This window comes from Mugil cephalus, chromosome 16 (genome assembly GCF_022458985.1).
Source record: "Mugil cephalus isolate CIBA_MC_2020 chromosome 16, CIBA_Mcephalus_1.1, whole genome shotgun sequence".
Classification (NCBI taxonomy): domain Eukaryota; kingdom Metazoa; phylum Chordata; class Actinopteri; order Mugiliformes; family Mugilidae; genus Mugil; species Mugil cephalus.
In genome coordinates this window covers 4,061,790-4,085,203 of record NC_061785.1, presented here as the reverse complement: position 1 = coordinate 4,085,203, position 23,414 = coordinate 4,061,790, and the positions used below count along the sequence as shown (strand labels likewise).

Below are 23,414 nucleotides of genomic sequence, written 5' to 3'. Positions count from 1 at the left end.
ACATATTCATGCATTTTTATACGTATAAATACAGTAAAGGAAGCTTCAGCCTCTCAGAAAACCCACTCTGTCTGGAGAGACACGCAGACACGTAGTATACATTACACTAAGAGATACTTGAATTCCTTGTTGTCATCTTAATCCGTCTTGGATGTTTCTATATCACATAATCTGATAAAAAAAAAGTGCTCTGCTGCTCATGAGTTCTGCAGATAAGTGTCAACTATATAATAATAACTTGAAAGGACACAGATGCTTTTCAGGCTTTATGAATACATTTTTTTTCAACCCAGGTGGAAAAAAAGTTGCATGGTCAATACAAGAATACACACAAAGCAGTGTATGTATGTGTGAGTCTTGGTTAAATAGCAATAATCGTCAAGTTTATTCTTTTGTTAAATGCATCTGGAGAACGTAAAAGGTCACTTTACGTATAGAGCTAAATAAGTTTTATTTGAATCACCTCTCATTAGTTCCTTATTGTATGTTTCTGAATGGATTCCTAACAAGCAACTTTATCATCGTTATAAGGCATATCAGGTTCTTTATGCTCTAATTACCATGCATTTACTTCTTCCATGGTCAATTTCTATGGTCAACGATCAGTTTATAGAACTTTACTTGTGGGCTTTCGTTGCAGAGAGGTAGATGTCTTATTATTTTTGCCTTTATTTTACCAGGTTAGTCCCATTGAGATCAATGATCTAATTTTCAAGGGAGACCTGGCCAAAACAGCAGCAGCAGCATAAAAAGTTACACACATTAAACACCTACAGACAACGAGAAGCACCAACCGATGTATTTATCATATAGGAACTTTAAATTCAGGCAGCGGAGTGAAGCTCCCTGGATTCAGGTCTTTTTGAAGGCTGCTCCAGGTAAGAGGAGCCTTTTTACCCATTTCAGTCCTTATACTTGGTGCAGACAATAGGCCGACATCATCGATCTCAAGCTATAGCTACCACCGGGTTTCTGAGCAATCAAGGAGCAGATATAAGGCGGGAGCATGGCTTTATAGATGAACAGGTACCAGTGACAGAGCCTTCACACAGTCAGCGAGGCTCCAGACAGTCCTGGAATACAGAGCTCAGTGATGAGGCCGAACTGCACGGTTTGTGACAAATGTCAGAGCACTGTGAGCGTCCAGCGTCATAGTAGTAGTAATGGTACTTTTATTCAGCCACAGAGCAATAAATACAGACAGTCAGTATAAACATGTAAATTACAGTGACTGAACAGACTCAGGCAGAAGCAAAGAACGCTTATAAATGCCACTACCCACACTCTAAACAATTTAAGCTACCTTTCAAAAAAAATAAATCATTCACATTTGTAGCTGCACATTTTTACAGAAATGCATCTCCTTTTAATGCTGTTTTTGTTTTTTTGTTTTTTTGCATCTTACTTTTGGGCAAACAATGGGCTGGAGCGTGTCTGGCCTCAAAGGAGAAACTATCTTCTACCAACCTCAACTGTAAATATGAAATAGTAGCTGTCTAGCTTAGCTTAGCAACTAGAAACAGAAGGAAATAGTTCCTTTTATTGACTCCTTCCAATAACGTTATGACTGAACCTCAAACTAAAGCTTAAACTGGTCTTGTTCAGTAGTGTAAATGAGATATCAAAGCACTCTGTGGTAGAAAAAGTATAAAAAGCCTTTATTTAGGCACGGCGAAACAGGTTAAAAGCACATGGACCTATGCATTTCGGCCATATTGCCTTCATCAGGGCACAGCAACAGGAAGTAGGACATTCCCATTATGTCACACACCATGTGACTAACAGCTAGTAACTAACCAGAACCCAATAAAGTAAAAACACACTGACAAAATTAGTAATTGTTTAATTTAAATGCAGAAAAAAAATACACTATTCCATCACAGTTTGCCTCAATGTTGTTTGGCTGTTTTGGTTTTTACCAGGCTATTTTTTTTAGCCACTATTAGCGCGACATGGACTTCCCATATAACACATGAAAAACTTAAATTACATTGTAACGGCATTTCAACATATATATGTGGAAACACTCTGTCTGTACGACCAATTTAATGCAACAAAAACTAATATATTACAGGAGCTTCTAAATACTGTTTGCACACGGGGCGGCCATCTTGGTTACTTAACTCGGAGGGGTAGTGAGGATTCTATGACTTTCTGAGTAGAAAATCAGACTTCGGGGTGCGTTCCAGTTTAAAATTCTGACGTCTGAGCACAAACAGAGCGCACCACAACATGCACGAGTCCCGGGAGGTGAACAGAAGTTTTGGGTGACGGGGCCGCGCTCCCTTTCCCTTATCTCCTCCTTGAACCTCCCCTTGCACTCAAGCGATCCTCCATTTTTCCACTTCACGCTAATTAGCAGGCGGCATGGTGATTAGTCATGAGGCAGAGCTCCCCCACCCCTCCGTCATCCTCCAGACTCAGAGGTGCGTTTTCTCCGTGACTGGAACATGTGTTAAAAGCAGCTGGGTAGTCGCAGACAGCTCTGGAGCAGTGGGGCAAACATGCGTCTGCAGTCTATAGCTGCTGTTCATGCACACGGTGGCTGCGGGATACGAACACACTCGAGAACGCTGTCATATGTGCCCCAATCCACACACACACACACATCTGGGTCCACCACTAACCCCCCCTCCCATTCTTCAAACACAACAACACGCACGTACATAAATACAATCTCTTGCTCTCCCATTTCCCCCTTCGGAGATACAGACCCAAACACATTCTCCAAGCACGTCATTATCTCACATTGTTTACATCCATTCAGGCATCCGACGCCACGTTCACGCACATTTGCAGAGCATTGTTTGCATCTCATTGAGGGACGGCTGAGCTTATTTCACAGTCAGGACGGAGGGGAGGGGAGTTGTGCGATGGAGACGTAGACAAAAAAAAAAAAAAAAAAAAAAAAGGGAGAGCAGTAGCAGACGTAAACAGATAGACCAGACAGGCACTCTGCCGTTGGGTTTGTGATGCAGAATACTAACAAGGCGCCTCGGCTCACACATCCAGGGAGGGAAGGTGTGATGTAGGGCAAAGCCAAGTGATCTGAGGGGAGGGACGACTTACCCTTGAAATCTGACTGGCCGTCTTGGGTGCCTCCCTGGATTTCGCGGCACTTCATTGGCTTTTTTGGCTGAGTCTGATTTTATTTATTTATTTTAAAAAAAGGACAGTGTATTTGACAATGTATTTCCATACCTAACAAAGGGTTCACTTTTGGACCGAGTATTGGGGAAGTTTAACATGTGCATCTGACCTCTTATTGCAGATGTAAAATTTTAACATTGAACGCAAGGTTTAATTAAGTCTGTACCCTCTCTTTGCACTGAGAGGTTCAGGAGGTCCACATCCATCAGACTGTACAACGCCACTGTTTAAATGCTTAAGTGCTCCCTTGTAAAAATTGTAAATATGTCCGGTCAACTGTACATAGTTTGGAACCACCACCACTCAGCTCTTTTGCACCGACATACATGTGAATACATGTAGCCCTAAGAATGCTAGAATTTAGTATAGCGACTAGCCTACGGATGCTAGCTGTTATAGAGATGCTAGGGTCTAGCTCTAAGAATACTAGTTGTTATAAGAATACTAGAATTGAGTCTACGAACGCTAGTTGTTAGCATAATAATGCTAGTTGTTGTAAGAATGCTCGAAGCAATGTTAGCAGTTAGCATAAGGTTGCTATTTGTTATAGGGATGCTAGTGACTAGCCCTAAGAATGCTAGTTGTTGTAAGAATGCTAGAATTTCACCTACGGAAGCTAGTTGTCAGCATAACAATGCTAGTTGTTGTAAGAATGCTTGAAGAAATGTTAGCAGTTAGCATAAGGATGCAAGTTGTTATAGGGATGATAGTGACTAGCCCTTACAATGCTAGTTGTTGTAAGAATGCTAGAATTTAGTCTAGCGACTAGCCTACGAATGCTAGCTGTGATAGGGAGGCTAGGGACTAGCCCTAAGAATGCTAGTTGTTGTTGTAAGAATGCTACAATTTCACCTACGGAAGCTAGTTGTTAGCATAATAATGCTAGTTGTTGTAAGAATGCTAGGAGCAATGTTAGCGGTCAGCATAAGGATGCAAGTTGTTATAGGGATGATAGTGACTAGCCCTTAGAATGCTAGTTCTTATAGGGATGCTAGGGACCAACTTAAGGATGCTAGTTTTGTAAGGTTTCAAAGGCTAGCTAGCTAAGCTAAAGCCAGTCTAGTATTTAATCTGATACCTTTGCATTAGTCATTTGGACTGGTGCTTCACGCTTCATATAGCATGGTCTTCTACATATTCCTTTTAAGACATATTCTTTTTTTTTTTATTTATTCCACATATCGGAAATATACGATTGATAGAATATGACACAAATTCTATCAATACTAACGAGCTGTAACTTCACTAATTAGCAAGTAACTCGATCGGTCTCCGGAGGTTAATAACACTCCACACAGTCTGAAAAAATACAGCTAAAGGTCTAATGACTTTATAAAATAGTTGATGTGCAGTCTCCTTCTCTCTGTTACTGACTGATGTCCAGAGGGTTTGGACTGTTCCTCTGTTAAATGTGTTTTCAGATGCGTTGCAGTTTGGTTGTATTTAAAGACTGAAGACGTTAGTATGGGCTTCATCTTTAGTGAAATATTCTGCATCAACATACTGGACTCCTCACCTGTCTTCCTCCAAGTCGCGGTCGTATTGTTGCTGTCACATGATCAGTGACTAGTCAACATGATGCATAAAGCAGCGGATTTCCATTTGTTCCATCCCCAGTGTATAAATCTATACATATATATATGTGTGTGTGTGTGTGTGCATAGAAGGAAGATCTGCAACAGTCTGGAGAACACCGGGGTTCACGTTAGTCATTTTTCAGGCTGATTAAGATGTGGAAGTCTGGCTGTGAGAGAGACAATGACAGGAGAGAATTGGGCTCTTTCTCCCCGCCTTCGTTTGCCTGAGCAGAGAACTATAGAGGTTTTGTTGTGCTTTGCTCGTTACTTCGGAAATGAAACGACACAAAGAGTTTGAGGTTTAAGATTTAGAGGGTTTAATTCAAGGGTATTTTTCACGCGTCATTTCAACAATAATGAGTCCCGCTATTCCAAGGTGCAGTTACAGGGATTTTTTCTTCTTCTTCTTCTTTTTTTTTTTTTTCTTTTTTTACTGCGACATAACACAAAATGGCTGTTTCAGCGATCACACCCTGCGGCTTGACAGGAGTGCTGTTAGTCGCTATGAAGGGCAGGGAGGTTTCAAAAGCTTTTCAAACTTACCTTTCAGCACATGTATGATTTAATATGTCCTCATATGCGTCAGTGTAACTTTGAATAATGGCAAGAAGGGGGAAAAAATGATGGTGGAGAAGCCTTTAGCAGTTCAACGATGCAGTTTTCAAAGTGCAGAACACCCAGAATTATGTTTCTGCTACAAAGAGACAGAGTTAGCAACTAGACGGTGGAGCATTTAACACTTAGATACTCGTCCTTAGTATTATTGTAGAGGAAACTCTTTTCAAAAATTGAAGCAAACATAGATTAACAGAAGCATGATTCTAAGTAATTGTTTGCCAAATGTGGAAACAGGCAGTAGCTAAACCCTTTGAAGAAGAAAGACAAGAACAGGGTCGACTTTTTAATTGCTAAACAGCAAGACGCCCCCGAAATGTCTGTGCAAATTCCTAATCAATAGATTCATGTGGAATTCCTTACAGATATCAACCGGGCACCACGGGTCTATCCCAGTGGGGGGAGTTGAACACAAAACACAAATTTAATTTACTTAATTTAAAAAAAAAAGAGAGAAAAAGAAACAAGCAAATTAAAGCTATTTAGGGCGCCGTGGGAGCCAATCAGGCAACGCGCCACCAAAGGGGAAACAATACTTTATACCGCGTTCAGACACTGTGTTACACTCGTTGTCAGTGACTTTAAACGTAGTCCAGCCAGAATGAAGCCGTGTTCTTTCGTTTTTGGGCGACTTGATTCTGTTTGGCAGAACATTTGAAGGCACCGGTGACGGTTTCCATGGTGAAGGAACCGCTCAGAACATTTCACTGAGAGGGTAATTGGTCATGAGGCACAGTTAACATACACCCATCATATGCACCACCGTAAGAAATAAAATGAATATGGATAATGAAATATGTGGGAAAAGTGTCACACACCGATCAGGCATAACATTATGACCACCTTCCTGATGTCGTGCAGGTCTCCCTTTTGCCTCCAAAACAGTCGGGATTCATCAGAGAATGGACATGGGCCTTCTGAGGGTGTCCTATCGGGTCTGGAAACAGGAAGTAGTAGGTCTTTGAGGGGGAGGGGCCTCTGTGGATCATCCCACAGATACTTGATCAGTTTGAGATCTAGTGGAGGTAGACTACTGCAGGGGGGGTTGCAAACTCTTTGGTTGATTAGACATTTTATATATATATATATATATAAATATATATATATATATATATATATATATATATATATATATATTTAATTAGCAAGGGCAAAAAAAATAAATTGTGATTTGCATTTTTTCCAGAATCATGCAGCCCTACTGTGAGGAACTGTTTATTTCTCATTAATACTAAGATAATGCTAAAAAGAAAAATGAACTATTGCTCAGTACAACGTGACAGTGTCTAGTTAGTCTACTATTTTGTAGGTACAGCCCTGTCCAGTATGTTTTGCTTTGCCATATTATATGATACTACGTTTACAGTTTACAAGTAAAAAACCTTCCTCTAGAGATGCTGAATATCTGAATATTAGATTAATCTCTACAAAGTCACCCACTGCCCATCTAGGCACCATGACAGAAAAAAATCAAAACAGGTGAAATCAAAATGGAAACCCCATGAAAATCGCCGTGCGGCTGCATCACGACAGCCATCAGCCTTGAGCCAGTGTGAAATGAGAGAACCATTTTTTTATTTTTTTTATTTTTATACTTAGAACAGTTGTGCAGGTCGCCGTCATCATGGAGGAAACAAGCGGGATGGGAAACGGCACACGTTGAGCTCAGACCCTCTGAACAAACAGCTCAAACCGCAGCTTGAGATATAAAAACAAAGAGTTATGATAATCTCATCACGGTTTTCGCTCTGATCCCGGCTTCAGCTGACAACCCCCAATCCCCCCGCTGCTGCTCGCTTCCTTTTACACCACTCAATTGTATGTGTTGTTTTTTTTTTTTTTCTTTCAAAGCCATCAGGTCAAGCTAAGTAAGAGTGAATGGGCCTCCTTCAGCCTGTCACTCATCCAATAGATTACACTGAAGCTGGTATCTGTGACACGGGCTGGAAACGCGGTGGACGGATATTGATGGATAATGCGAGGGAGTTAAGCCCGCGTAGGTTTCCCGGCGATGCATCGCAGATTGACGGAGAGGAGGAGAGAAAGCGCGGACGCTTTTTGATGCAGACGTTCACGTTGAAACAGACACATCGGACGTAAACCTCCGATTGTGGCGCCTAAGCTCTGAAAGAGCAAAGAGATGGATCCGCCCTCTGGATGTGCTCACGTTGAAGATAGGAGCGAAATGCCTCCTGGAGCATTGAGAGGAAAGTAGCTCCAAACGGTTACTGTGTTCGTTCAATTTCATGGTTTTCAACACTTTTTTTTTTTAATTTTTTAATCTAAAAGTTCAGCGTTTTCCTTTCATTAATTTATTACTTGGGTTGATACATGCCTTATAGTGCATAATGGACACACAGAAAGCAAGTGAAAGTGTTGCTAAACTATTGCATCACGCACAGTCAGACGTAAAACATCATAATTTCCGTGGATGTATCTATGACAGTTGCCGAGGGATCTGCAGGCATCAGCAGAGCGGACATATTTATTTGACGATGAAGGCAAATGTTTGGGCCGCGCCAGGACTTTTGTTTATACGAGCGCTCCGGCTATGGCAGCCTCCTCCCCGACGCCGTAGATCTCGCACCACGCCAACTCCTCTCCGTCCCAGTACCCCCCACCCCCCCACCCCCCCGGCTTCACCCGCCGGGACCCGGCATTCCCGTCAATCACGCGCTATCAGCGCGGCAGCAGGCGCCGCTTGGCCCGGCCCAACTATCTCCTCCGTCCCCTCTTTCTTCTCAACCCACCCCTCCGAACAGTTCCCGGGTATCTCCGTCCACCACCTCAGTCCTCGGTGAGCACTCCCGCTTTCCCCGACCATCCGTCCACTCCTCTGTCTAGGTTTTTTTTTTCCACTTCTCAAACTCTCCTTATCTGGAGTCGCTTAAGCCGATAGTTGGTGCAGGACTTTTGCTGCTTGGTTTGTCTTACTTCTAATCTCAAATCTTCTTCTCTTGTCTCTTTTTTTTTCTGTGTCTCACAGGTGTAAGGAGGGCTACCATGGACTCCGCTGTGACCAGTTTGTACCCAAGACAGATGCTATCTTGTCAGACCCAAGTATGCTCTCTGATATATATATATATATATATAAATATATGTGTATGTATTTTATTCTACAGCCCTGGTGTATTGATCTGCGACATGAAAACAAACTCATATCATGCTACGTGCCTTTGGGCCAAACTAATACAGTCTATTAGTCAACAACAAAAATAGAAAAGTGAGGCTTGAGATAACTGTGCAATATTTAATATGATAGTGACCTTTTACATGAACACAAAAGAGATAATATTGTAGAGTTTCACCATCTAAAGCAGAGTTTAGAGTCCAAGATTTACATATTTCAGTGGCGAGGAACCTCTGCGGGGTCTTTAAGTGCACACACTTTGGCCACACAAATGTTACACAGATAAAAGCCTCGGACCCAGTTAAATGTTTTTTCTGCCACTCAAGAACCTGTAGAAAGAAAAATCTAGACGGGCAGGTAGTTTAGACTGGCTCGTGTTTAACGGTAATTTGTTGAAATCGTACAAAAGCTGAGCCGAGAGAGATGCACGCTTCTTAACCGCGCGCCCGGCTGCTTCGTCAGCGTAATTGCTCACATGTTACCGGAGGAGGATGCGCCGCGGATCGTATCGAACCGCCGTCCCCATTAACAGGTGCTTATTTGTCATTGTGCAGCACCGGTCACACACCGTATAGATGCTGGTAATTGTGAACCATAAGCTTGTGTTTGTTTGTTTTTCGTCACTGACTGACCCTGCAATGCACATATTATATTTTTGCACACAGTCTGTGTTCATTTCTAAGGAAAAATGTGCACAAACAAAGCTCCAACATGTGCGGTTAAAAACGGGACACTGGCCTGAGAGGCTGTGTCACAATATCTGTGTTTTATTAGACAATTAATAAGATGCTTTCAAGCAAATTCTGCTTAATTAGAGATGAATTGATGGTTCAGATGCAGAGGTTTTAATTTCAGTATTAATACAAGCAATTATTAAAACAATTAAACAATATATATACATGTGGTAGGGGTGGAGCCGAACATGAATACGGTACTCGGAAAAGCACAAATACTTATTTTGCACAAAAAAATTTCAAATTATTTGTATTAGAGAAGAAGAAAAACATCATATGAAAAAGCTGCTTTTCTTCATGTGACCACAGTGAATATCTGTGCGTCTGCCTTGTTCTAGCATGTCAGCATTCATCTTAATTAGCCTTCGTTAGCCTTCGTTAATGGGAAAAGGTGTTGCTTTCATATAGTGCTTTTCTACCCATTGGTACTCAAAGCTCTTTACATTCACAGAGGTTCAGTGTCTTGCTCAAGGACAATTGAGCATGTGGCACATACCAGGGATTGAACCGCTAACCTCTCCATCAAGCACCAATCATCATCACAGTCATGTTCTGCCCCTTCAAGTCAGCCTGCATCACCTCTATTAGCTGCATTTACTGCAAAACACCAACCAGTACTGCAGATACATCCATAATTATTATAATGGATCGTTAAAGAATACTTATTTTTACACTTACATATACTAAATTAGAAGAATAACTCAAAAATTCATTCATACAAATTCAAATACTGGATGCTTTGCACCCCCGTATTATATTTATATTTCGTCCATGGGGAAATGTGTATCATGAGACTAGGTTTCTTTATTGGTCCACATAGATGCCACTATACTCATACTGGACTTAAACCCGAAGCATAAAACCTCTCGTATCTTTTACGATGGTTTTTAATCTTGCTTTGCAGCGGCCGAGCTAAAAGGGAAGGAAAATGTCTTCAGCTTCCCATTGTTCATGACAAACTATTACGCCCGAGTCTTTGAGTCCCCGCGGCCGCCGGGTGGTGTAGTTAAAAAATAAAAAGCAAGTCGGGGGGGTACGAGGAAGAGGAATCGGCGGCCCCCCGAGCCTTTCCCGCGAGACCGCGGCTTCGCAAATTCACGCTGCTTCGTGAAGTGACTCGGCTCCTCTGCACCGAGAGTCAGAGCGAAATCTTAACTCCCATTGCCTTCTGTTTGATAGCGCCGGGCCCGCTGAGAGTTCATTAACAGGGTCACAAGGCAGAGTCACGAAGCATGTTTCATGCTCTCTCGAGTCACACCGATCTCACAGAGGGATTTATTTTATCTTCTATAGGCAGACATCAATTTTCCTGCGTGTCCACCTCAGGAGACTCGGTGTTCTCCGAGATTATGTTGTCTCCTCGAGAAAGAAAAGAGCCGAGGCTTTGTTGTGTTTTGCCGCCAAGGCAAAGACGCAAGTTGATTATGATGCATTTATATTTATAGGAAATGGTGATTTCTAAGACAAAAGGCAAAACGAAGTTCACCATTGGTTTCCAGCAGCTATAGATTAACCTATAAATCAGAGTCTGTGTTCCAGCAGCAGGAACCTCTCAGCTACGAAGCTATTTTTGCACAGCTGCTGCTCCTACAGCAATAACACTGGTGTGTTTCAACCAAATTAGACTGATTCCCTTCCCTTTCATCTTGTGACCCCGTAAAATAAAGGTATTCGCTCTTAGAACGCTTCCGTCCGCGTTTGAGATGACTGGACAATTACAGTTTTTTTTTTTATTCTTTCTTGAAATAAATTCTTTAATTTGCTTCTAAGAGATCCATTATCTAGTAGCAGGCACAAACGAAGAAATAAATTAAAACCACTTTGATGCAGAATTATTATCATATTAGAAAAAAGTGTGGAAATTAAAAAAAAAATAACAATGTTTTACAGATGCTTGTCTCTAGCTAGAAAAACAAAACTGGAAGCGCACACAGAATGAACATTTGTACATTTGTTAAGGAATGTGCACACGTGTGATGATGTTTAAAGAGAAGGAACAGACTCTTAGTGGAAAACTTGCTTAGAGACCAAAAGAAGAAGAAGAAGATGTTCTGTATCCAAGACGCCTCCCATCACAAATTAGGCTCCACACATTTCCAGAAGACTACGCGGTGAAGTCGTGTGGCCCGGGATCATCCCACGACTCCCCGATCTTTTATCACAGTTAGAATATTTTTGCTTTCATCTTGAGTGAAGCATTTCGAAGCCCTGAGGCCACAAACTAAACCTGCACTCACTTTGTTCTGTTGCATTGTTCTCTGCTATTATTTCTATTATAAACTGTATTTCTATAGTATAAACTGCTTCTACAATATGTATAATTGTAAAATAAGATACAGACTAATGATATATTACCTATATATCTATATATATCAGCCACAACATTATGACCACTGACAGGAGAAGTAAATAACATCAATCATCTTGTGACAATTCAGTGTTCTGTTTGGAAACTTTTGGACCTGGTATTCATTCATGTGGATGTTACTTAGACATGTAGCACCCACCTAGACCAGACCACACACCCCCACCCCATAGCAATGACACCCAGCAGGATGCAGCCCAACACAAACACACAACGGTTTAGGAACAACTATAAAAAAACAAAAAACATGAAGAACAGCACAAGGTGTTGACCTGGCCTCCAAATTCACTAGATCCCAAACTGATCTACGAAGACCCCTCCCCTCAACCCAAATGCCCCCCCATTAACAACATTGTGGCCCATGTCCATGCTCTTGATGCGTTCCATTTGTACTCAAAGTCAGAATTTTCGAGTTCTGAGTGGGAATTTCAACTTGAACGCCCCCCAAGAGCCTGATTTTCTACTAGAATCACCACTACCTGAATTGAGTTTCCAAGATGGCCGCCCCGTGTATTAGAAGCTTCTGATTACTTTTTGTTTCATTAAATCGGTCGTACAGACAGTATTTTCCACATACATATGTTGAAGTGCTGTTACAATGTAATTTAAGTCGTATATTATATGGGAACTACAAGCCCATGTCGCACTAACAACGGCTAAAAACAACAGCCTGGTAAAACCAAAACAGAGCCGAACACCATCGATTCAAACTGTGATTAATAGTGTTTTTTTTCTACATTTAAATTGAACAATTAAAACTTTTGAATATTTTTATAAATTTCTGCCTCGTGTGATCTTATAGATTTCATCACTGAAATAATGTAAATGTTGAACATACTAAGTTTCCACCAAGTTATATTCAGACAAGGCAAGAGCTGTCATGGACACGGCCATCTTGTTTTCCGACTTCTGTAACTGGAACGCAGATACCTCCGGTGTGACGTCATTCCCAGCTCAGACTTAAATGGAACGCACCATCTGCTGAGTCACAGCTGCTTTTAGAAGCACAATCTAGACCTAAAAAATATTAGGAAAGTGGTCATAATGTTATGCCTGACCAGTTAAAATGGTAATTCAGTTGTTTTCTAAATACAGTTAAGTAAAAAATGAAGTATGTGCATCTATTAGCAAAACCCCGTGTCCTGAAGTAACGTCGGGGCACGGACACAAAAACAAGCGCGTCCTCGCTGCAGGACGCCACCGCGCCGCCAAACCCACTGGAGTTATTTGAGCGGGGAATGAAGCCTATTTTGATCTCTGTTGATACCAAGTAATCTAAAATTTACCCAGATTACGGAGGGTTTGGAGGATTATCCTGCTTTCAAAAGATAAATCATGTAATAACACACACATACATGCACACACTAAAAAGCAGGACGCGCTCCAGACAAATTCGCTTCATTGTGTGCATGTTTGAGCAAGTTCGAGGTTGTTGTTGTTTTTTTGTTTGTTTTTCTTCCGTGATTCACACGGCAACGCCCAACACAAGTTTCATCCGCTCAATCCCCACCTTTAAGTGGCAAATCATTCATTGTCTCATCTTCTGAATGACTGTTAATAGGGGAGAAAAAGAGTGCAGTCTGCACAGGGGGTTGCAAACCTCCGCACAGAGGCATGGGGACGAAAGGGGATAAAAAGGGGGGACTCCCCGCCATGTCCTCCATGCTACACTGCTGTGAACTAAGCTTTAGAAATGAGGTGAGGGGAAGGTGCTGGGCTCCAGTGCATTGGTGCACAGCGGGGGAAGTGGTGGGGTCTTTAATTGGAGACATGGCAGTGTAACACGACTGCAGTTTGCTTTTTACCTGGTAGGAGTTTTTCTTCTTGAGAGAGTTCAGGAGGCTGCTCCGTTCAGATGGCGGCGACGTTTAGTGGAAGATGGAAAGTGGAAGCGAGCCAAATATTGGGTTAATTGGAGAAAGAAAAAGAAAAAAAGGGAAGAAGGCAATTCCCTAATTGGAACTATTTATCTCCTGTAGATATTAGGCTCAGAGTAAGTAGCTACATAGGATAATGGGTCAATAACACACTCACACACACAATGGCTCCTCGGTTTCCTGCTCACCCAAGTGAAGGAGGGGATTAAGGATTTGATTCACTCCTGCCATTGTCTCTCCCACCCGCCAGATTCTCGCCTCTTAATCAGGCCAAAAGCTTCTGACATGATGCTCAGGTATTTTTCCAAGCTTGCCCAAGGCTCCCACAAGACGCCACAACGATTCCCTGCAGGGCTTTGAGGTGCCAGTGCGAGGGATTTGGGCGCCTGTACACACCAGACAGGAAGGGATGTGCATCGGTGTTGTAATGACATCATCCGCACAGGCTGTGACACTCGAGGCGGCTTTAGAGTGGAAAAGTATTACCGTGGGCAATCACAGGGGAAAGGCTTGAATGGATAATACAGATCGGGCAACGTCGCTGAGACGCTGCGTTCGCTTTCCTCGGCCTTGCCAAGTGTTTCCACTACAATGACAGCCCGGTAACAAAAGCCACAGCCGTATCTTCATCTACCAGTTACATCTCAGAACTCCTCAAGGGGAAAAAAAGCAGCCTGTCATACATCGGTGTTTTAATTGTTTCGTTTGTGTGTTGCTATGAGACAGACTGTGACTCAGGAGGAGCGTATAATGTGGGCTATTGTGTTAAAAAATCCACGGAAAGTGTGAATCCCTTTTTGCATTCAATTAAATATGATCTTTTCTGATTCATGTCAGAATAAATTTACTCAGACCATAGACTGTATAAATATGGACGGTGGTGGAACAGCTCCACAAAGTGAAGCCAAAGCAAGTAGAGCTCCCCTTGGTGGCTGGCAGCGGTATAGGTCTAAAACACCAAAATACATCTTTTTTTTTATTTGCAAGGATGGCTTCTGTCATTTTAGGTAGATAAGAAAATGTTGTTGAATTTTTTTGGATAAATTTTAGTTACTTAACACTATAGAGGGTTTCATAAATCCAGGAGTTAGCGATTGGAGGCAAACGGCAAAGCAAACAAAGAGCACGGACTGAAGTAGACCGCGGGGAATGGTGAATTTGTTCAGCCCACTTCTTATCAGGTAATTTAAATGTTGATACCAGCATCTCTTAAATAAATCTAGTGTAATAATATAATTCATAATTCATCAAGCTACTTGTTTCTTCAGGTGATCTTTGCTGACCTGACATTCCAACACATGGCACCCAATGTGGGTCATCCTTATAATAAAGGTCAGACTTCAGACTTTAGAAATGCAGCAGATTTTAGCTCTACTTTTTAAGGACGGTGTTGCTCCTGTAGCAGGCTATCAAATGCCAATAATGCCACATGTGGTAGCTTGATGTTCCGCCTGTATCTCCGGGAAAATAGCGCCCGTTTGGCCAAAGCAAGGAAGTGGGGACACATTGTCCATATTTATATACAGTCTATGGTTCAGACCTGCTGTTTATAATGCAGATTTTCTCCTCTTATCATGTCTGTGATCACATTTTGTCGTGAATAATAATTACATTTTAACACTCATACTAACACATGCAATTCTCTGACACATTCCTTATGTGTCATTAAAGGATGCTTTTGAAATGTATTCCCAGATGAATCAGTCACCTTAAAATACCCGTTTCCTCAAATCGCACCACTTAATACAGTGAGATAACTCTGCATGTTTATTGGGATCCATTCATCTGAATTCTTATTTTTGCTTTTACTATTTTTATTTTTGTCCCCTTGAATTCTCCTCAAACACAAAGCGAAACACCTTGTTTCTGCTTTAATGCTGCTCTCTTTCATTTTTTTTTTTTTTTTTTAATTGTCCATAACATAATCTGTCAGAGCCAGGAAAGCATGTATTCTATTTAAAAGTCAGACCACCTCTGTCAGAAAAGCAATTACTAGGGAAGGGTTTTATTTTAATTTAAATAAGATTACATTAACAGAGACATGGGAATAAAAAAAAAAGGAGGCAACTGTCAGGATGGGAAGAATACGAGTGCTCCCTTTTTTTATCTGTTTCCCCAGCACAGGGATTGTGGGAGAAGACAGAAGTGCATGAAGAAAGCCTGCGTGTGAGAGTGAATATCAAAGTGTGTGTGTGTGTGTGTGGGCAAAAGACAATGAAACACTGATAATGGTATAGCACGCTGTGTGAGTTCACGTGCATGTGAGTGCATTTTTAAAAAGTGACCAGATTGTGAATACTGAGAAGCTCCACTCGGAGAGACAGAGGAGAACAATTACTGCAATGCCTCCGGCTCAGATCAATATAAAGGCCCGTGCAAGGCAACGTCTGTCCCATAAAGCCACATGATATGTCATTTTCAGCTTTTATTGTCACAAGCCTCCCTTTTAATCCTCTCAGCCTCCGTATCTTTGTTGTTTTCCTCCTCGGTTCAAAGCCCCTTGCACTCTGCGCGAGTTCAGGGGCGTGAGGGTAAAGCACAGCGAGCTCCTCGGGTACGGCTGGTTCATTACCTGCGTGCGCGAGAGGGAGAAGGGGAGCGGCGCCCGAGAAAACCCGTCAAAAAACCAGCGTTACAGCCTAGTTGCAGCATGTGTCCCTCCATGTAAGGTGAATTCTGACTAACTGCTTTGTGTTCTCTGTGTTTCTCCCCCTGCTTACCCCCCCCCCTTTCCTCGTGCTACCTGGCCTCGGATGGAACAGCGGACGAACTTGGGATCGAGTTCATGGGTAAGACAACTTTTCATTGACCGCGCCGCGCGCTCAATCTTTCATGTGCCTTCCGCCTGCGAAAAACGCCGCATACAAAACACACACACACACACAACCGAGCGCAACAAGGCCGGCTCACCTTGGAAAATTAATGTGGGCCGGTCGCCATGGAAACACCGTGGCGGCTGAATTAGGTGTATTCTGTCTGCATGAAGAACAGCACTGTTGGGGAGGAGTGATGTAATGAGTGTGGAGCGGAGACGAACTGTGTGACTGGGAACGAAGCGCCGTTTTTTTTTTTTTTTTTGTCTGTCTGTGTTTTTTTTTTTTTTTTTTTTTTTTTTTTTTTTAATGTTTTATGTCGTACCGCACAAAAAAGCCAACTAGTGGAACGAGGGCCAATGAATATTTAAGACTCTGTGGATTTCCATTGATATAACTTATGGTGCTTTTTCATCTTCCAGGTGGCTAACAGATCTTTGAAAGTCAAATCATCCAGCCCTCTTTTTTTTTTTAATAATGACACTGTTCTTCTCCACAGGGCCTCATCCCCCCCACACACTCTCTATTTCATTCGTCTCTTTTGCCACCTTTCTCTGCGCCTCGCCCCTGCCGCCCTTATGTGCACACGGCAAATAAAAATAAAAAAATCAACATTGCATGCTGGGACGTTTTCCATTACCACACATATGCCGCCGTCACGTCACAACTCTCGCCCCCAGGAAATGGAAGCACGGCAGGGGAAGACGCCTCGGAAGAGAAGGCCTGCCCTGCACATAACATTCCTCAGTTCAGTGGTTTTAATCTGGGGACTAAATTAGCTCAGAATGCTACCAGAGGTGGCCGGATGCATTAGAGAAAATGAGATCAGGATTGATCGATTGATAGCCGGACGGATGACGGGCGGAAGCGCGGTCCTACTTCTTTTTTGGCTCAGATGCGAGCGCTCATGAGCTGATTTATTGAGTTCCTCTTCTGCTTTATCTGTGATAGCTCTTACACAACCCCAGTATATGGCAGACACACGGTCGGTCGGAATAAGCTCTGTGTGAAGTGGGATTCGGCTCCGAGTGTGGTCTTGTCTTTTGATTTTCTTGAAGTTTATTCTCATATGTTTAAGGCTGAATGCCCCATTTTGCTGCGGATCCTTAAGCGCGGTCTTCATTGTAGCATGTTTTTCTAGCCGAGTGCAGAGCGGTTGCTATGGTGTTATTGGTGGCCATATGGGATTGTCTTGTCCTTGTGTCAACACAGCTTAGCCAGTATAGCTAATGCAGTACACTTTATTCTGTTTCCTAACAAAGTGAAGCCAAAGCAAGTAGAGCTCCCCTTGGTGGCTGGCAGCGGTATAGGTCTAAAACACCAAAATACATCTTTTTTTTTTATTTGCAAGGATGGCTTCTGTCATTTTAGGTAGATAAGAAAATGTTGTTGAATTTTTTTGGATAAATTTTAGTTACTTAACACTATAGAGGGTTTCATAAATCCAGGAGATAGCGATTGGAGGCAAACGGCAAAGCAAACAAAGAGCACGTATTCTGTTTCCTAACATGCTCTCGCGTCTAATTTTAAAAACGCCTTGTGTTCAGCCCTTCCTCCGTTCAGCAGAGCTTTGCAGACAGACGTTTTCACGTTCAGATTTCCGGAAAACCCTATTTCATCCAACAAAAAAATAATAAAATAAATAAAAGGCAGAGGTCTCAGGTGGTGCTCACACACCAGCGCCTACGATGCAGAAGCAGCAGCAGCAGCAGCAGCAGGGACCGTCATTTCTCACATCTTTCAAACACGCAGCCGTGGAGATGTCACGCCGCTGATGGTAAAGGCCGGAGGGTTCGCGGGGCCACACATATGCAAGTGTGCCGTCACTTAGAAAACACCGCGGGCACCTGGCGATGCTCATTTCAAAGGGCGGCTCGCGCTCCTGAAGAGCGGGTCAAGAATGGAGGAGGACGCGTCGAGAGCGTGACACGACACTGGTGACACGCGTGTGATGTGTTCTAGACCCCGATCATAGATGTGGAATGAGAGATGTGCTGATGTGATGTGAAGCCTTTGTGCCATATGTTGTAAAATCACTGGCTTCTCCACTCAAGGTCGGACAGCGGCTTCATTAAAGACGCGCAGATTTACATGAATGTGAGCGGCTTTGACGTAGAGATACAAACACTTCATTATGTTTGTGTCATATTCAGAATGTACTTGACCGTAGCCTGTGGATATAAAGGCTGTGGCCTGTTATATCTATAATAGTCATGTTTGAAACCTCCAATTTCCTTTCCTCCAGGCTGATATCAGCGATACCGATCCGATAATTTGTGTAGATACGCCCTAATGCGTCTGGTAAACCTAAAAAAAAAAAAGTGTATTTCAAATCATAGCTTCATAGAGAATACAAGACATCAGAGGTATATTGAAGTATATTGAGGTGTTGCCCTCATTCACTATGTAGCCGAGCTAATACAACAACAGAAAAACGAAACAATCTTACAAAATATGCTGTTTCAAACACAATAGTAAGACCATTAATATAAATGACTGTTTAATTATTAAGAACTACTCTGTCCTGCTCGTCATAAACGCCTCGTATTCTGTGTTGTGGTTTAACATGAGGTGTTTCACAAGGTTTGTTGTGTTGCCACAACTCAGTAGTTTCTCTATTCTCTGATGAGTCACAACTGTTTTATAGGAAAATATCTATATAACATGTATGAAGAATATCTTATACCTGCAAAAGAAAAGGTCACTATGCTAATGAAGTATCTTTAAACAATCCAGAGACTACGCGTCAACTTTGAACTTCAGATCAGCTTAAAATATATTCACTAATGTCACAAACTGTTATTACAATACCAAGAATGGAGTCGCTGGATAATAATGTAATTATGTATTTTATATGATTTATATTCTCTGGATCTTTTCGTTGCCATGTAGCAGCATGCGGTGAATTCAGCCACCAGAGTAAGATGACAGAGATGTGATAACATAATTCATCCTATCTGGTGTTCTCTATCCGTGGGCCTGGTAAACGCTGCACATGTGACCCGATATTATCTGCACGTATTAGCTTTTTGTAGTTGAATGTGTTTCCTGATACGGGATAGAGCAGATAGGACGTTATATTTTGACTGTGCATGAGAAAACGCAAGTATGTCATGATTTTACTGGGTTATTATAATTCTCTAATGTTATTAGAGAAGTATTATAAAGTATGTGTTATTATAAAGTATAAAGCAGGTCTGTGGTAGTAGTGATGCTCTGAACGTACTAGCAAAAACAACTAAGTAAGTGTTCACAGGATCACAGGCATTTTCCATCACAGCCAGAATCGTCCATGTGGCAGTTTTTTTTTTAGGTTAACAGTATTAAATAAGCAACAGTGCGTCACAGCTGGCCCACTCCTGCAGCATTTCTTTGGGTCGGTTCTATTTTAATTTACATCCATCCTGCCTCCCTTTCTCTGGAGCTGAGTGGGCAGCGTATAGATCTATATATATCGACATGTTGCCCCTCCGTGATGTCTTCAGATGGTATCTTTATCTTTTGCCAGGAGCGTTTTAATATTGAAGAGGTTCCCCTCCAGCCTGAACTCGGTTACACCGCACTACCCCTTAAATGCAGCACTGATGTAATGCAGTGGAAGAGAGTGGAGAAGAAAGAAAAAAAAAGAAAAGAAGAAGTTGCGCATGAGTGTTCCCTTTGAACTGGGGAAGCTCTCTCTGCCCTTAAAAACAAGAGTTTTTGAGGAAGCTGATAAACCCGTGTAGACAAGCGCAGATGAAGAGGACCCCCCAGGACAGGTCTCTGTTGACAGCTTCAAAAGCCGCAGACAAGCCCTCAAAGGTCATGGACAGGCTGCAGCTATGTTTTCTGAACTTTTCCCTGTGGTTTTCAAGGTGCCGAGCGCAGACACGGGATTTATTGTTTCTGAGTGATACCACAGGAGGTTGTTTTTAAGATCATGAATTATAGTAGGGCAGTGATTCTCAACCTTTTTTTGGGTCCTGGACCACAGAAAACTGAAGTCTCCATGGTTACGGCCACTGAGCTGCAAAAAGTGAGAGTTGAACATGGAGATTAGCACCGTTAGTTTGAATCAGAGGCTTTAATAGCGTCTAATTTGTAAAATTAATTTAGAAAAGGTGAAGAGCTGTTGTGCGATTGACTGATTGACTGATGCATTTGTTAGCTGGTAGTTCATATGGATCATTGTCGAGTCCAGTTGTCCTTAATTTGACCTGATAATCCACATTTTCCCTGGTCTCTCTGTATTTACTGCTATGTTTCTACCACTCAGTGGGCGTTTCCCCCAGGTGGCAGTGATGTCAGTGTATATGCCCTATCCGACACGACATCTTGTTTCACAATGAGAGCATTATTGAGATATGAATGGTCTACGCCCTCTGTAACAGTAGGGGCCTCATAATCCAAAAGGCATTTGAAGAAAGAAAAAAAAAATGGACAGTTTCCTGAAGACATTTCACCGCTCACCTGAGCAGCTTCTTCAGTGCTGAGAGACTGGTGGGAAGTTGAGATTTAAACAGGAAAACTGTGTGGGTAAAAACCCATCAGAAACTGGCTTGACTTGTTTCTGTAACAACCAGAAACTGGTGCCACTAATTCCCAGCCTCAAGGCGTGAATGGTGTTGAAACTTCTTGGGGATAGAAGTCAAGACTGATTTGTAAATTGGCGGCAGATTAAATCTCTGTCCACCTCCTCTGCTCAGAGAAGGTTTCTCCAGGTTCACATAGATGGCCAGATGGAAGACATCTGCATGCTCTTAGAGCTCATAGAGTTTCCTATTTAAACCCCAACTTCCCACCAGTCTCCCAGAACTGAAGAAGCTGCTCAGATGAGCAGCGAAACGTACGGTGGCCTGGAGGTGCAAACCAACATTGCAAACTGTGAAACACTTTTTTGCAAAGCTTCAGACAAATGCACGTTTTAGAAAACAAACGACAAAACAATTTTAAATGTCCCGAAACAAATTTACATTCTCCACCATCAACCAGAAAGAGAATGTACCAAAATGCAAATTTGTCTGAAAAAAGTGTTTCACATTTTGTAAAAGACGGTTTGCACCTCCAGGCCACCGTAGAAATATCTTGAAGAAACTCTACAAGTCCAGTTGCCTTTTGGACAAACCATGACCTGGATGACTGAAGACCTTCACAAACATAAAGGGAACCTCATAATTTGTTAAGTTTGTATGAACAGCGTCATGCAGTAACTTTGAATAATGCAACCAGGAGTGACATCTCTTAGAGAGAAAAAATATCCTGTTACCCTCTGTAGTTTAGGTAGATAAAGTTCTCTGTTTCATTTGAGTAAAATAATCCTATTTCTTTAAATGTCATATCATCTTTTTTCAACAATATTTTATTGCAATTACACCACGGACCACTAGGGGTTATGAAATCTCTCCGACTCTTGGCAACAAGGCGGTAGATATTGTGCTCATTTTGATCAGAAGACAGCCTTGTGGCGATAAGCCAGCGCCGCGCACCACCTTTAACCCCGCACTATGCTAAGTAGTACAATGCCACAATCCAGATGCTTAGGCAGACACATATCTTCTGGGATCAACTGCTCCTTGTCCCAGCTGCTTGTGACCTTAAGCCTCTGCAGCTGACGTGCAGAGCTCTGACAAGAATCTCCGGGGGCATTCATTTGCCTCTAATTCCCTGTCGCCGTCAGTCTCCGGATACTGACACACATACAGTCCGAGCGAGCTCCCGCGCACGGCGAACTGCGGGGCCCTGCTGTGCGGAGGGTGCTCTGGCGTTGCCTGCTGGGTTCGTCTGAACGAAATGATTATCACACTTCAGTTAGCACATGTCACTGAGCCCTGCCTGTGTCTGCCATGTCCCTATGCCCGCGCTCAAACACTGACATTTAGTGACAGCGGCATCGGTCGCGCTATGCTAATGCAGATCGCGGGTGGATGCCTGTGTGCTTCCGCGTGCACGTCCGTTTTTTTGTGTGTTTGGTTATGTTAATGTGTTATGCAATCACAGCCCATATCTGCTGTGTCACCGTGGAGAAATTCACTGGCCTGAACCGTGTGCTTTCCTTTCTTTCCTCCTCAGAGAGTGGGGATACCTACCAGAGGCAGGTGCTGTCCATCTTCAGCATCGCCTCGGGGATCTGTCTTCTCGGAGTGGCATGCATGGCGCTGTACCGACGCAACAAGTGAGTGATGCCAGCCAGGGCCGCATTAGTACTGTACTCCCAACCCCCCCCACCCCCACGGCTGTGCAAAAAGAGCACTTTACTATCATGGCACGGAGCCGAATGAAATGTTCCGTGTGAGTCAGGTACAGGATGTTTCAGCAGGGCACGGAAGCTAAATTGTTTAGGATGCATTTGGGACGCATATTGCTGTAAGATTTATTCCTTAAAGTGGTTTTACCAAGCAGGTGTGTGTGTGTGTGTGTGTGTGTGTGTGTGTGTGTGTGTGTGTGTGTGTGTGTGTGTGTGTGTCACAAAATGCTTCACACAAAACAACATGTTGCAAGACCTGGGACAAATTCACAATTAGTCGTTGCAGAGAAGAAGAAAGAAAAGGGAAGTAGACCAAAAACATAAATAAGTAAAAGTTGTGTCTGTTGGAATGGTCTTGATAAACAAAGGTGGGTTTTATTCTTTATTCTCAGAGTAAAATTAATGCACCGGAAAAGATTCAGTCTTGTTAAATTCAGTCTCTTTTCCCCAGATGTTGTTGGACGGTGTTGCTCGGATAAATACCGCGCTGATTTTTTTTTTCCTGTTAAATTCTGTTTGTATCAGTGCGTCTCAGAGAAGATTAACCGCGAGTAAAGTTTCATTCTTGAAGACTTCAGAGAGAAAAGAGCTGCCTCTTCAACGCTGCATTGTTAACATAAATCAAAGCCTAGTTAATTACGTGTGCTTATGGAATATAGGAGGATTACATATTATAATAGTGCTGGTAATGCTTACCAAAAATCAGCTCCTGATTATCATGGATTCGATTATGAAATGAACTTTATTATGCAATAAGTATGCTGTTATGTTACACAGAATGAAGTATTAGCCTATTTAATAATGGAGCTTGCCTGAAGATACAGCAGTGAATGTATATATTATACCGCTTTCCCTTTTACATAATCATCTTTTTTAGTATTTAGCAATTCGGTTAATTATGAGCCAGATTATTGTGTTGTCTTTCTCAAC

At 42.4% G+C, this 23,414-nt stretch overlaps 1 protein-coding gene across 1 annotated transcript in view; it reads left to right on the top strand.

Annotated features, from left to right (window-relative positions):
* The window catches only part of nrg3b (neuregulin 3b), a 226,441-nt gene that overhangs the window by 179,933 nt on the left and 23,094 nt on the right, over positions 1-23,414 (top strand). The window contains exons 3-5 of the mRNA XM_047608841.1: positions 8,329-8,402; positions 16,211-16,237; positions 22,310-22,412. Of these exons, the coding sequence (XP_047464797.1) occupies positions 8,329-8,402; positions 16,211-16,237; positions 22,310-22,412 (204 nt within the window). The remainder of the gene's footprint in view (positions 1-8,328; positions 8,403-16,210; positions 16,238-22,309; positions 22,413-23,414) is intronic.